General features: G+C 50.3%; 1 protein-coding gene across 4 annotated transcripts in view; it reads right to left on the bottom strand.

Annotated features, from left to right (window-relative positions):
- The window catches only part of LOC124032341 (tensin-2-like), a 68,928-nt gene that overhangs the window by 6,430 nt on the left and 49,998 nt on the right, over positions 1-12,500 (bottom strand). For 3 of the 4 annotated variants that reach the window (XM_046344662.1, XM_046344663.1, XM_046344667.1), the window contains exons 7-23: positions 11,070-11,253; positions 10,217-10,267; positions 10,000-10,122; positions 9,643-9,707; positions 9,318-9,401; positions 8,307-8,419; positions 7,866-7,926; positions 7,637-7,712; positions 7,398-7,527; positions 6,479-6,544; positions 6,260-6,376; positions 4,546-6,129; positions 4,251-4,413; positions 2,293-4,127; positions 2,066-2,197; positions 1,857-1,952; positions 1,487-1,564 (exon numbers count right to left, since the gene is read on the bottom strand). In XM_046344662.1, the coding sequence (XP_046200618.1) occupies positions 1,487-1,564; positions 1,857-1,952; positions 2,066-2,197; positions 2,293-4,127; positions 4,251-4,413; positions 4,546-6,129; positions 6,260-6,376; positions 6,479-6,544; positions 7,398-7,527; positions 7,637-7,712; positions 7,866-7,926; positions 8,307-8,419; positions 9,318-9,401; positions 9,643-9,707; positions 10,000-10,122; positions 10,217-10,267; positions 11,070-11,253 (4,958 nt within the window). The remainder of the gene's footprint in view (positions 1-1,486; positions 1,565-1,856; positions 1,953-2,065; positions 2,198-2,292; positions 4,128-4,250; positions 4,414-4,545; positions 6,130-6,259; positions 6,377-6,478; positions 6,545-7,397; positions 7,528-7,636; positions 7,713-7,865; positions 7,927-8,306; positions 8,420-9,317; positions 9,402-9,642; positions 9,708-9,999; positions 10,123-10,216; positions 10,268-11,069; positions 11,254-12,500) is intronic. The other variant, XM_046344666.1, reaches the window with a different exon arrangement.

The raw sequence follows: 12,500 nt of genomic DNA, 5'->3' as shown, positions 1-12,500 counted from the left end.
AGTGTCAGTAGGCCAACTCATTACAGCCCATAATGGGTTGTTGGGATGTTGAGTGTCAGTAGGCCAACTCATTACAGTCTATCATGGTTGTTGGGATGTTGAGTGTCAGTAGGCCAACTCATTACAGTCTATCATGGGTTGTTGGGATGTTGAGTGTCAGTAGGCCAACTCATTACAGTCTATCATGGGTTGTTGGGATGTTGAGTGTCAGTAGGCCAACTCATTACAGTCTATCATGGGTTGTTGGGATGTTGAGTGTCAGTAGGCCAACTCATTACAGCCCATAATGGGTTGTTGGGATGTTGAGTGTTAGTAGGCCAACTCATTACAGTCTATCATGGGTTGTTGGGATGTTGAGTGTCAGTAGGCCAACTCATTACAGCCCATAATGGGTTGTTGGGATGTTGAGTGTCAGTAGGCCAACTCATTACAGTCCATAATGGGTTGTTGGGATGTTGAGTGTCAGTAGGCCAACTCATTACAGTCTATCATGGGTTGTTGGGATGTTGAGTGTCAGTAGGCCAACTCATTACAGCCCATAATGGGTTGTTGGGATGTTGAGTGTCAGTAGGCCAACTCATTACAGTCTATCATGGGTTGTTGGGATGTTGAGTGTCAGTAGGCCAACTCATTACAGCCCATAATGGGTTGTTGGGATGTTGAGTGTCAGTAGGCCAACTCATTACAGCCCATAATGGGTTGTTGGGATGTTGAGTGTCAGTAGGCCAACTCATTACAGCCCATAATGGGTTGTTGGGATGTTGAGTGTTAGTAGGCCAACTCATTACAGCCCATAATGGGTTGTTGGGATGTTGAGTGTCAGTAGGCCAACTCATTACAGCCCATAATGGGTTGTTGGGATGTTGAGTGTTAGTAGGCCAACTCATTACAGTCTATCATGGGTTGTTGGGATGTTGAGTGTCAGTAGGCCAACTCATTACAGCCCATAATGGGTTGTTGGGATGTTGAGTGTCAGTAGGCCAACTCATTACAGTCCATAATGGGTTGTTGGGATGTTGAGTGTCAGTAGGCCAACTCATTACAGTCTATCATGGGTTGTTGGGATGTTGAGTGTCAGTAGGCCAACTCATTACAGCCCATAATGGGTTGTTGGGATGTTGAGTGTCAGTAGGCCAACTCATTACAGTCTATCATGGGTTGTTGGGATGTTGAGTGTCAGTAGGCCAACTCATTACAGCCCATAATGGGTTGTTGGGATGTTGAGTGTCAGTAGGCCAACTCATTACAGCCCATAATGGGTTGTTGGGATGTTGAGTGTCAGTAGGCCAACTCATTACAGCCCATAATGGGTTGTTGGGATGTTGAGTGTTAGTAGGCCAACTCATTACAGCCCATAATGGGTTGTTGGGATGTTGAGTGTCAGTAGGCCAACTCATTACAGCCCATAATGGGTTGTTGGGATGTTGAGTGTTAGTAGGCCAACTCATTACAGCCCATAATGGGTTGTTGGGATGTTGCTGCTGACCTTTCTCTGGGATCCGTAGGGAACAGGGAAGAGAGATGGGAGTGATGGAGTGCTGGTATACTAATGCAGACAAACTCCCTGTGGAACACGCACGTACACACACACACACACACACACACACACACACACACACACACACACACACACACACACACACACACACACACACACACACACACACACACACACACACACACACACACACACACACACACACACACACACACACACACACACACACACACACACACACACATTAGAGTAAATTCTCCATTGGGCAGAACAACTATAGAACATATCACTTGAAATGACTGAAAACGAACAATGTAGCCCAAAACGGAGAGCATCCTATTCATTATGAACAGCTCACCAAAGTGGGGCTCATTCTGACACCCTTTGATCTTCACTCCACGGGGGCCCGTCTCAATCAGGAAGTGTCGCACCAGCTGCTCTAATGGATCGACCACTGTGTGTGTGTGTTACAGGGAGAACATTACTAGCTAGCAGAAATTGAAGTGCTTTGTGTCAAATAAATCTAGGTGGTTGAGATGTAGGCAAGGGGCATTCGTTGAGTTATACCTCTGCTGCAGGGGTTGTTGAGGTTAGCGGGCGGGGTGGCCACTTTCAGCGCCAGGCCATAGGCTCCCTGGAAGGAGTTACTGTCCCGGATAAGAAAGGCCCCTGGTTCTCTCTCCTTCAGCGCAGCAATGGCTTCAGGAATAGAGAAAATAGACATGAAAAATGTTCATGCATATTGCATAAAAGTCTGCTTCCTTTATGAAAAGTAAAACTGTAACTGAAGTTACCTTGGTCCCTGGAGATGCCAGGCTTGTACCAGAAGCGTGAGTTGTCCTGGACAAACGTAACACTGACTCTGCCTGCCATCTCACTCTCCAGAGATAGCACTCCCTCCTCTTGGCCTGCAGGGGGTGCCATCTCCCCCACCGTTGGAGAGAAGGTGACATGGTGCTGTGAGGGGGTTGGCCTCAGGGTCCTCACCCCGCAATTAGGCGACCCTGGCTGGGCAGACTGACCCCGTTTCTCTGGGTGTGGGCACTGGGGGATGGTGACAGCAGTGTAGCTCAAGTATGGCACATGTGGGACTGATGCAGAGATGGGGAATGTGGGGGTGGTGTGTACCTCAGGGGCTGGAGAGTGTCCACTGGTGCTGCCCTCCATGCCAGGGTAGTGCTGCAGGGGTCCTGGGGGCTCAGTGACCAGCATCAACCTCCGGCCCAGGGTGGCGAAGCCGGGCACAGGAGGCTCTGAGGAGGGGAACCCCTCCAAACTGCTGATGGGAGGCTGGGGGGAGGAAGGGGCCGAGGTGAGGGTGGAGCTGGATTTAGGGACCTCTGTGGTCAGTTTCCTGAGTGGACATGCTCCAGGTACAGGGTTGGGGGACTGGAACTGGGGCTGGGCAACAGGAGGCAGTACAGCAGTCTCTGTAGGATGGGTGGTCTTTGGACCAGTTAGGCTAGCTTTCTCAGTGGGTGTCTGAGTGGGTGTAGCAGGGTGGCAGTGGTTGCTGGGCTGGCTGGTTGTAGTTGAGGGTGAAGATGTAGCAATGTAGTTCTGGGGCTGGTGGGGTGAAGATGTAGCACTGTGGTTCTGGGGCTGGTGGGGTGAAGATGTAGCACTGTGGTTCTGGGGCTGGTGGGGTGAAGGTGTAGTACTGTGGTTTTGGGGCTGGTGGGGTGAAGGTGTAGCACTGTGGTTCTGGGGCTGGTGGGGTGAAGATGTAGCACTGTGGTTCTGGGGCTGGTGGGGTGAAGATGTAGCACTGTGGTTCTGGGGCTGGTGGGGTGAAGATGTAGCAATGTGGTTCTGGGGCTGGTGGGGTGAAGATGTAGCACTGTGGTTCTGGGGCTGGTGGGGTGAAGATATAGCATTGTGGTTCTGGGGCTGGTGGGGTGAAGATGTAGCTCTGTGGTTCTGGGGCTGGTGGGGAGAAGATGTAGCGCTGTGGTTCTGGGGCTGTTGGGGTGAAGGTGTAGCACTGTGGTTCTGGGACTGGTGGGGTGAAGATGTAGCACTGTGGTTCTGGGGCTGGTAGGGTGAAGATGTAGCGCTGTGGTTCTGGGGCTGGTGGGGTGAAGATGTAGCACTGTGGTTCTGGGGCTGGTGGGGTGAAGATGTAGCGCTGTGGTTCTGGGGCTGGTAGGGTGAAGATGTAGCACTGTGGTTCTGGGACTGGTGGGGTGAAGATGTAGCACTGTGGTTCTGGGGCTGGTGGGGTGAAGATGTAGCACTGTGGTTCTGGGACTGGTGGGGTGAAGATGTAGCACTGTGGTTCTGGGGCTGGTAGGGTGAAGATGTAGCACTGTGGTTCTGGGACTGGTGGGGTGAAGATGTAGCACTGTGGTTCTGGGGCTGGTAGGGTGAAGATGTAGCGCTGTGGTTCTGGGGCTGGTAGGGTGAGGGTGGTTGTGTTGCTGTCAGTGTGGTCCAGTGGCTGTTGGGTTGGGTGGGGGAAGGTGTGGGTGTCACGGATGTAGACTGTAAAGGGTCAGGGATGTGTTGCTGGTTGACCTGCGACCCCTGAGCAGCAGCACTGCTGGGCCTATCCTGAGACTGGACAGACTCACAGTCACTGTTGACTATGTCAGTCGATCCAACTAGTGAGTGCACACCTAGACTGAGGCTGAAACAAACAGAAAGTCATATTAAAGAGGTATGCAATATATTCTTACATGTAATGTTGGAATGTTTCATTTCTGATATGTGCCTTTTGCAGATGTTAAAAAGAAGACAACAGAATAGGCACCTTTCTTGTGTGCACAGAGGGCTGCTGGTGAGAACAGGGGTGGGCGGCCTAGAGAGGTCAGAGGGCGTGGAACACGGGACATCTCTTGAAGGATGCATCCTCTTGAAGGAACCCTGGGAGATGTGGTCCCGCCAACTCACGTTCTCACTCATCCCCCTTCCATCTTATGGAAGACAGAGAACAGAGACAATGACTTTATGTGACAGAACTGTCAGTTGAATAATGATTTCCTACATTGGTTGAAATGTATTTCATGAAATCGTCTTATACAAGCCCCCAGTGGGGGTTGTCTCACCTGTCTGGCTCTCAGATGGGTACTGCTGAGTGTGGGCTTCGGGGTGGTGGTCTGCTGGCCCTCTGGTGTGGCTGCAGGGGCCTGACAGGGTGGAGGGAGGGGGCAGAGGGGAGGTGGACTCAGACTGGTAACCTGAGGCATAACCCCTGCTCTCAGAGGGGGAGGGCTGGTAGTGGGAGCAGAGGCAGACCTGGTGCGGGGTCTGGTAGCCACTGCTGCTGCTGCTGCTGTACTTCAGGTCCAGGTGGGCGTGGCCGTGGGAGCGAGACGCCTCTGGGTACGCAGGGTGGCCGGACGGCAGAGGGTCAAAGGAGAAGGCAGGTAGCTCATGGTCCTGAAGCCTGTAGGCCCTCCGGTGCCAATGGTCGGACTTTCTCTCCGTCTCCCATTGGAGCTCTGCCTCCCTGTCTCTCTCCCAGTGCAGTGACATCTCCCTGCCTCTTCTCAGTCCCCCTGCCTCCCTCTCCCATTGGAGCGCTGCCTCCCTGTCTCTCTCCCAGTGCAGTGACATCTCCCTGCCTCTTCTCAGTCCCCCTGCCTCCCTCTCCCAGTGCATCTCTGCCCCTCTAGGCAGCTCAGACTCCCTTACTCTCCTTAGCCCTGCTTCCCGATGCTGCAGTTCTGCCTCTCTGTCCCAGTGGAAGCTCTCTCCTCGCTCCAGCCGCAGGCCGTGGAAGGCTGAATCCTCCCTCCTGATGAGGCAGTCCCGGCAGGGGCAGCCAGGGGGCGGCATGCCATCCAGCAGCAGCATATCTTGGTAGGACCCGGAGGACTTGGGGTGGTGAGGGTGATGGTGTGTGTGTGAGGGAGGGTGGTGGTACGGACCATAGTCATCACTTCTACAGAGCAGGCGCCCGGGATGAAGGATGTGGGGGTGAGAGGTCAGGTCCTGGGATGGATAGGGGCACAGAGAGGGGTGACGAGAGGGTCCCTCACGGTGCAGGTAGTGTGGAGGGCCCTGTTGGCGGTTCCATACCAGGTCAGGGGGAGGCAGGGCCTGATGGGGTTGAGGGTGTGGGCTGTAGTGCTGACACAGGTCCATGTGTGAGGGGACGGTGGCAGGGTTAGTCAAGGGCGGTGACCCAGGGTGGCCGTTGGTTGCCGGAGCTCTGTCCCGGCAGTAGCCACTGGACATGAGGTGGAGTCGGTCACAGCCGGGCTCGGCACAGCGCTGGGAGTGGTAGTCCACCTGGCAAGAACTGGAGCGGTCGAGCCTCAGGGTGCCTGTATGCTCAGACGACAAGTCCCCATCGTCCAGGATGGCAGTCTCCCTCTCTCTGTCCAGGCCGTCCCTCTCCCCCTCGATGCCCCCCAGCAGTCGGTCCAGGTCCTCTCTCTCCTGCCGGGTGGGTGGCGGGAGCCCTCTGGACTCCTCTGGATGCTCTGGGAGGGCAGACGAGTGGCCGGAGTGAGTGAGAGAGTCAGAGCTGGGAGAGAGCAGCTGGCTCTGAATGGGCCTCTCCTCGCTGGTGCCTGCTGGACTGCCATTGGTAGAGGTCAGGGAGCCAGAGCCTGGGGCTGAGAGACGCTTCTTTATCTGGGCGTACAGACTTCCGTCCACTGGACCCCTGGTGTGGGCTATGTCTGAGAGGGGGAGAGAGAGCAGAGATTTAACATAGCTTCAGAGTACAGTATCATCAGCACAGTATTAACTGCGGGCTGAATGTATCATTGAGAGTGTCTCCCTGGTTCTCTGTACTGCTCTGTACTGTACCATCGAGGCTGTCTTGATAGCGCTGGTTGAAGTTCTCATAGGAGTCCCAGCGCACCACTGGATCAGCTGTGTTGTAGTCCACTGTGACAGCAGGGTCATTTCTCTGGTACTCACGCCCTGGGGAGAGAGTTCATTAGACACGTGATCAAACACATCAATACAAACGTGTTATTGTGTTCCCTGGCACTGTTGCACTGTAAATGCATAGTTCAAACCAACCTTTCATTTTCTCTGGTCCCGAGGAGAAGACAAACTCCACCGTGGCATCCGAGGGAAATCGTTCATCTGAGAAAATACATTTGACTGTTTTCCTTTCAATTCTGTCAGTACTTATCCGATTGGGATCATTGCTGCCACATAATCCCCTGGCGCTTTTTCAATACAGAGCACAACTTTTCAGCTGGGAGTAATTTAACATTTCACAGAACGTAATCACATTAGCGGAATTAGGAAACGATCTTGTTCAATATACAATGAAGCAATGGACCACCACACATACTGTGTTGTTGAGGGATTGATTCATTTTGACACATCTGCTGCATACAGGCATTTCTACTGAGCACTTCCCATAACCACCATGTTGAATATGTTGAATGCTGGCTTGCTTCTGAAGCTAAGCAGGGTTGGTCCTGGTCAGTTCCTAGATGGGAGACCAGATGCTGCTGGAAGTGGTGTTGGAGGGCCAGCAGGAGGCACTCTTTCCTCTGGTCTAAAAAATATCCCAATTCCCCAGGGCAGTGATTGGGGACACTGCCTTGTGTAGGGTGCCGTCTTTCGGATGGGACGTTAAAACGGGTGTCCTGACTCTCTGATGTCATTAAAGATCCCATGGCACTTATCGTAAGAGTAGGGGTGTTAACCCCGGTGTCCTGGCTAAATTCCCAATCTGGCCCGCAAACCATCATGGTCACCTAATAATCCCCAGTTTACAATTGGCTCATTCACCCCCTGTAACTATTCCCCAGGTCGTTGCTGTAAATGAGAATGTCAGTCAGTCAACTTACCTGGTAAAATAACGGATAAATAAAATAAATAAATAAAAAATAGACAAGCTTTATTGTTCCACACTGACCTAACAAAACAGATACACCAGCCCCTGAACAGAGAGACCCCCCACCAGAACCCCACTAGTTCCTACCAGTACAGGCCTCATCCAACTCCCCCTTGCCGAACCATAGCTGGGCCCCGTGGATGGTGCAGGTGTGGAACTGCAGTCTGAACACTGTGTCCCTCACTGCACCCTGTGCTGGTCTGTGGTAACACTTCACCTGCAGGGAGATACAGAGAAGGAGCAGAAGGAGAGAAGAATCGTACCTAATGGACTGCCAGTGGCAAGGCGGTGACTAGTCTAATGGCCAGACAGATGGTCTCACTCACCATGATGTCTCCCTTCAGCAGCAGTGCAGGTTCAATGGTCACACACAGTCTTCTGCCCACAGAACCCTTCAAGTCACTGTGGACAGACAACACACAACATATGAATACAAATAGACACACACAAGGACAAGTAGGCCTAAAGACACATCCTGTCCGAGTTACAGATCTGTCTTTTCTGTCAGTGGTGTTGGTTGATAATACTGTAGGACATGAAGTGATGCAGACTCACTATATCCCTGATGTATAGACCAGCTGCATGGACTGGTAGATCTTCAGGAAGGGGAAGTAACCTGGGCAACGATAAAGAGAGGCGGTGTTCATTGTTACATAGTGGAATGTGCTGACTGTCTCTGTCTCTATCCGTCAAACAATTCAAGATAAACAGCCCAGTGTGTAGGTGGAGGGTGAATTTGACCATCTGAAAACACTGCTATCATTCACAGGGCCATATCTCAGAGCCTTCTGTACAGACAGGCCTTCACAGACACACACACACACCTGGCACATTCACGCACTAGCACGCACACACACACACACACACCACGGTCTCTACTGTAAAGACAGACTGAGACAGACTCAGCACCCGAGTGTAGTGGTCTAATGTGAGGATGGGAGGAGCCAACTGTCAGTCAGGGGAAACAAGTGTATGGTGCCCCTTGCACGGCCTCACCTCCTTTGCCCTGGAAGTTAGGAAGCGTAGGGATGAGGACCTGGTGGAGGAGTAGCAGACTGCTGTTCATCTTGATCGCCCCAGAGAGGAGCCCCCCAAAGTAGTAGATATACCTGAGAGAGAGAGAGAGAGAGAGAGAGAGAGAGAGAGAGAGAGAGAGAGAGAGAGAGAGAGAGAGAGAGAGAGAGAGAGAGAGAGAGAGAGAGAGAGAGAGAGAGAGAGAGAGAGAGAGAGAGAGAGAGAGAGAGAGAGAGAGAGAGAGAGAGAGAGGGATGGAGGGAGGGAGGGAGGGAGGGAGGGAGGGAGGGCTGTGTGATTTGTAAGCATACATCACAAAAGACAACATCAAATCAAATTTTAAAAAACACTGAATGTAGGTGAAAAGGATGAATGAAGTAACATATACACTGAGTATACCAAACAGGAACACCTCCCCTTTTGCCCTCAGAACAGCCTCAATTCGGTTAGGCATGGACTCTACAAGGTGTCAAAAGCATTCCACAGGGATGTTGGCTCATGTTGACTTCCAATGCTGCAACAGTTGTGTCAAGTTGGCTGGATGTCCTTTGGGTGGTGGACCATTCTTGATACCCACAGGAAACTGTTGAGCATGAAAAACCCAGCAACGTTGCAGTTGATGACATAAACCGCTATGCCTGGCACCTACCTCCATACCCCGTTCAAAGGCACTTCAATGTTTTGTCTTGCCCATTCACCCTCTGAATGGCACAAATACACAGTCTGCATCTTAACCTGTCTCCTCCCCTTCATTTATACTGATTGAAGTGGATTTAACAAGTCACATCAATAAGGGATCACAGCTTTCAGCTGGATTCACCTGGTCCGTCTATGTCATGGAAAGAGCACGTTGTTCTTAATGTTTAGTACACTCAGTGTTTACCTGAGAGAAAGGGATAGGAAGGAAGAGGGAAGAGCGAGAGAGACATACAGACATTTACAGCACTTGTTGGTTAGTGATATAGACAACATGGACAACAAGATGGTGCTTACCTGTTTTGGGACGGTTGGAGGGAGGAAGATACCTTATCCTCGCAGAACTTCCTCATGGCCAGGGTGCTGAGGGCCTGGTCTGCCCTGCTCAAACACACAAAAACACAGAATGAAAGCGACACACAACAAGAATACACACTTTATGTAGAGAATTATACAACATTTACACAACTTTCACATAATGGACAAGACCAGGCTCTCTAAGAGCCAGAAGTACATGAATGCAGCTGGCTTGAGCCAAAGAACCAGCCAGTTTCCACTACTACAGTCCTAAACCATGCTCAGTGTGGAAACTGTGGCTTTGGATGCGGGACAGGACACTCACCCTGCAGAGATCTTGCTGTAGTGCATGTAGGCTGCAATAATCACTCCTGTTTTGCCCTTGTTGCCCTGAAGGAGAAAGATCAGTGCCAAAAGAACATGAAGTCCCATCGGTTTTTAGCCCCGGGTTTAAACGGATTATTATTGTTTTAAAGACACGAATGTCACTACCCCTACAAGATCTCATAGCAATTTCAACATTTCACAGTGAAAAGATACAAAGATGACTTATTGCACTGATCAAAGAGCCTCTGTGAGTGAAATACGTGAGTCATCTATGTGAAGCCAGCAGACCCTAAAAGCCCCTAAAACAACAAAACTACCCTCTAAAACCTAGTCAGAAACAGGCCTGAACCCTGACCTTGCAGTGCAGGACCACCACATGCTGGGGGTCGGAGGTCAGCCACGTCTCCATGGCCTTACACATGGCACAGATCTTGTCCAGGGGAGGGGCATGGAAGTCAGGCCAGCCGAAGTCAAGGACCTGGACCACATGGGAAAATAGTGAGGAAAAGTACATTACTATACTTAGCCTTAGAAACGGATACAGTATTGATACAGAAAATAATCAATGATACCTTTGGATTCATGCGGGTGATGTCATGGTGTCGTTCAGAGAGGTTGAAGAGCTGAAAGGAAAATGGATATTCAAAAGAATGATGTGTGTTCAACCAGCCCAGCAAGCAGAGGCGTCATGCCCATAGGGGGCACAGGGGCACGTGCCCCCTCAGATTTGTCTTTTAATTCAAAATAATAAATAAAATAATCATATTTTTTGGTTTATTTTGTTGTTGTTGTTTCTCTGTAATACTACTAGCCACCCAGCTAGGATAGCTAACCCTGCTAGCTAACCCAGCTAGGATACGAATCTCCCAACCTCATCTCCCAATTAGCTACCAAGAATCCATTTCAGGCTATCAATCAAGTTAGAGTAGCTAGCTTGTCTAACTATCATAGCTGGCATGTCTGCTGGCAAGGTTGGTAGACTTTAGAAAAGCAAGCAATTACTAAATGTACTGAATAAGACTAACATTCCTTTCAACCTTTTATCCAGATTTTAGCAGGGATGCAGAGAAGCATATTTAGTTTCTTTTAAAAAATAACCAAGAGGATACAGACAGCTCAAGAGAGATGCTGAGCTTGATGTTTCTTTGGCATACAATTAAACACTATGATTATGGCTTTAGATTGCAGAAAAAGGTTGTTTCAATTGTTTGAAAGATTCTCAAACTTTTGAAAAGGAGGTCCTAGCCCCCTGCCGGACCCCCCCCCCCCCCCATATGAAAGCCCCACTGAGTGTATGACTACTTTCCAATATCCATACCAGCATACCACTTAGAATGCATTCCTTCATATTAAGTGCTAGGCTGGTAGTGTGGATATTGGAAGCTAGCCCATGTCTACATCAGCGGCAGGAAGTACTGTACTCACGAGGAACTTGTCCTGGTGCTTGGACCTGAGCATGGCAGTCACCTCCTTGAGGTTGAGACGGTAGCGCTGCTCGTCCAGCAGAGGGGGGAAGAACACGGAGATGATCCTCTCAGTGATGTAGGTCAGGTCAAAGTCATAATGACGCTCCATGACTCTCTCCATCACACGGTCCACACTGATACTCCTAATCAGGGAGATTGCTGGGATTTATGCTGTGGTCTATAGATTTATGTTCTGTTACTGCTTTGAGCTCTAAAACAACCCTGAAAACGTACATTTTCAGTCTCCCTTATATTAATTAACCCAGCGTTCACCAAACTAGTGGTCGCGACTGATTTGAAGAATGGGGTCAAGAGAGAAACTCTGAAGTATGTAATGCACCACAGAAAGACCTGGAGGTAGTGCAGTTGGAGAATGAGATGAGGTGGAGAATGAGATGAGGTGGAGAATGACAGGAGGTAGAGAATGAGATGAGGTGGAGAATGAGATGAGGTGGAGAATGAGATGAGGTGGAGAATGAGATGAGGTGGAGAATGAGATGAGGTGGAGAATGAGATGAGGTGGAGAATGACAGGAGGTAGAGAATGAGATGAGGTGGAGAATGAGATGAGGTGGAGAATGAGATGAGGTGGAGAATGAGATGAGGTGGAGAATGAGATGAGGTGGAGAATGGCAGGAGGTGGAGAATGGCAGGAGGTGGAGAATGAGATGAGGTGGAGAATGAGATGAGGTGGAGAATGAGATGAGGTGGAGAATGAGATGAGGTGGAGAATGGCAGGAGGTGGAGAATGGCAGGAGGTGGAGAATGAGATGAGGTGGAGAATGAGATGAGGTGCTTCTACACCAGCATTGCACGCTGTTTGGGGTTTTAGGCTGGGTTTCTGTACAGCACTTTGAGATATCAGCTGATGTACGAAGGGCTATATAAATGCATTTGATTTGACGTGGAGAATGAGATGAAGTAGAGATTGAGATGAGGTGGAGAATGACAGGAGGTGGAGAATGAGATGAGGTGGAGAATGAGATGAGGTGGAGAATGAGATGAGGTGGAGAATGGCAGGAGGTGGAGAATGACAGGAGGTGGAGAATGAGATGAGGTGGAGAATGGCAGGAGGTGGAGAATGAGATGTGGAGAATGAGATGAGGTGGAGAATGAGATGAGGTGGAGAATGGCAGGAGGTGGAGAATGAGATGTGGAGAATGAGATGTGGAGAATGAGATGAGGTAGAGAATGAGATGAGGTGGAGAATTGCAGGAGGTGGAGAATGAGATGAGGTGGAGAATGAGATGAGGTGGAGAATGAGAGGGATAAAAGGAGGAGTGAGAACATAGAAACAGAGAGAGAGAGCGAGAGAGAGAGAGAGCGAGAGAGAGCGAGAGAGAGAGAGACAGAGAGAGAGAGAGAGAGAGAGAGAGAGAGAGAGAGAGAGA

Source organism: Oncorhynchus gorbuscha, linkage group LG03 (assembly GCF_021184085.1).
Source record: "Oncorhynchus gorbuscha isolate QuinsamMale2020 ecotype Even-year linkage group LG03, OgorEven_v1.0, whole genome shotgun sequence".
In the NCBI taxonomy this organism is placed as follows: Eukaryota; Metazoa; Chordata; class Actinopteri; order Salmoniformes; family Salmonidae; genus Oncorhynchus; species Oncorhynchus gorbuscha.
The sequence above is the reverse complement of the archived record's forward strand: the minus strand, read 5'-3'. Positions and strand labels throughout refer to the sequence as shown.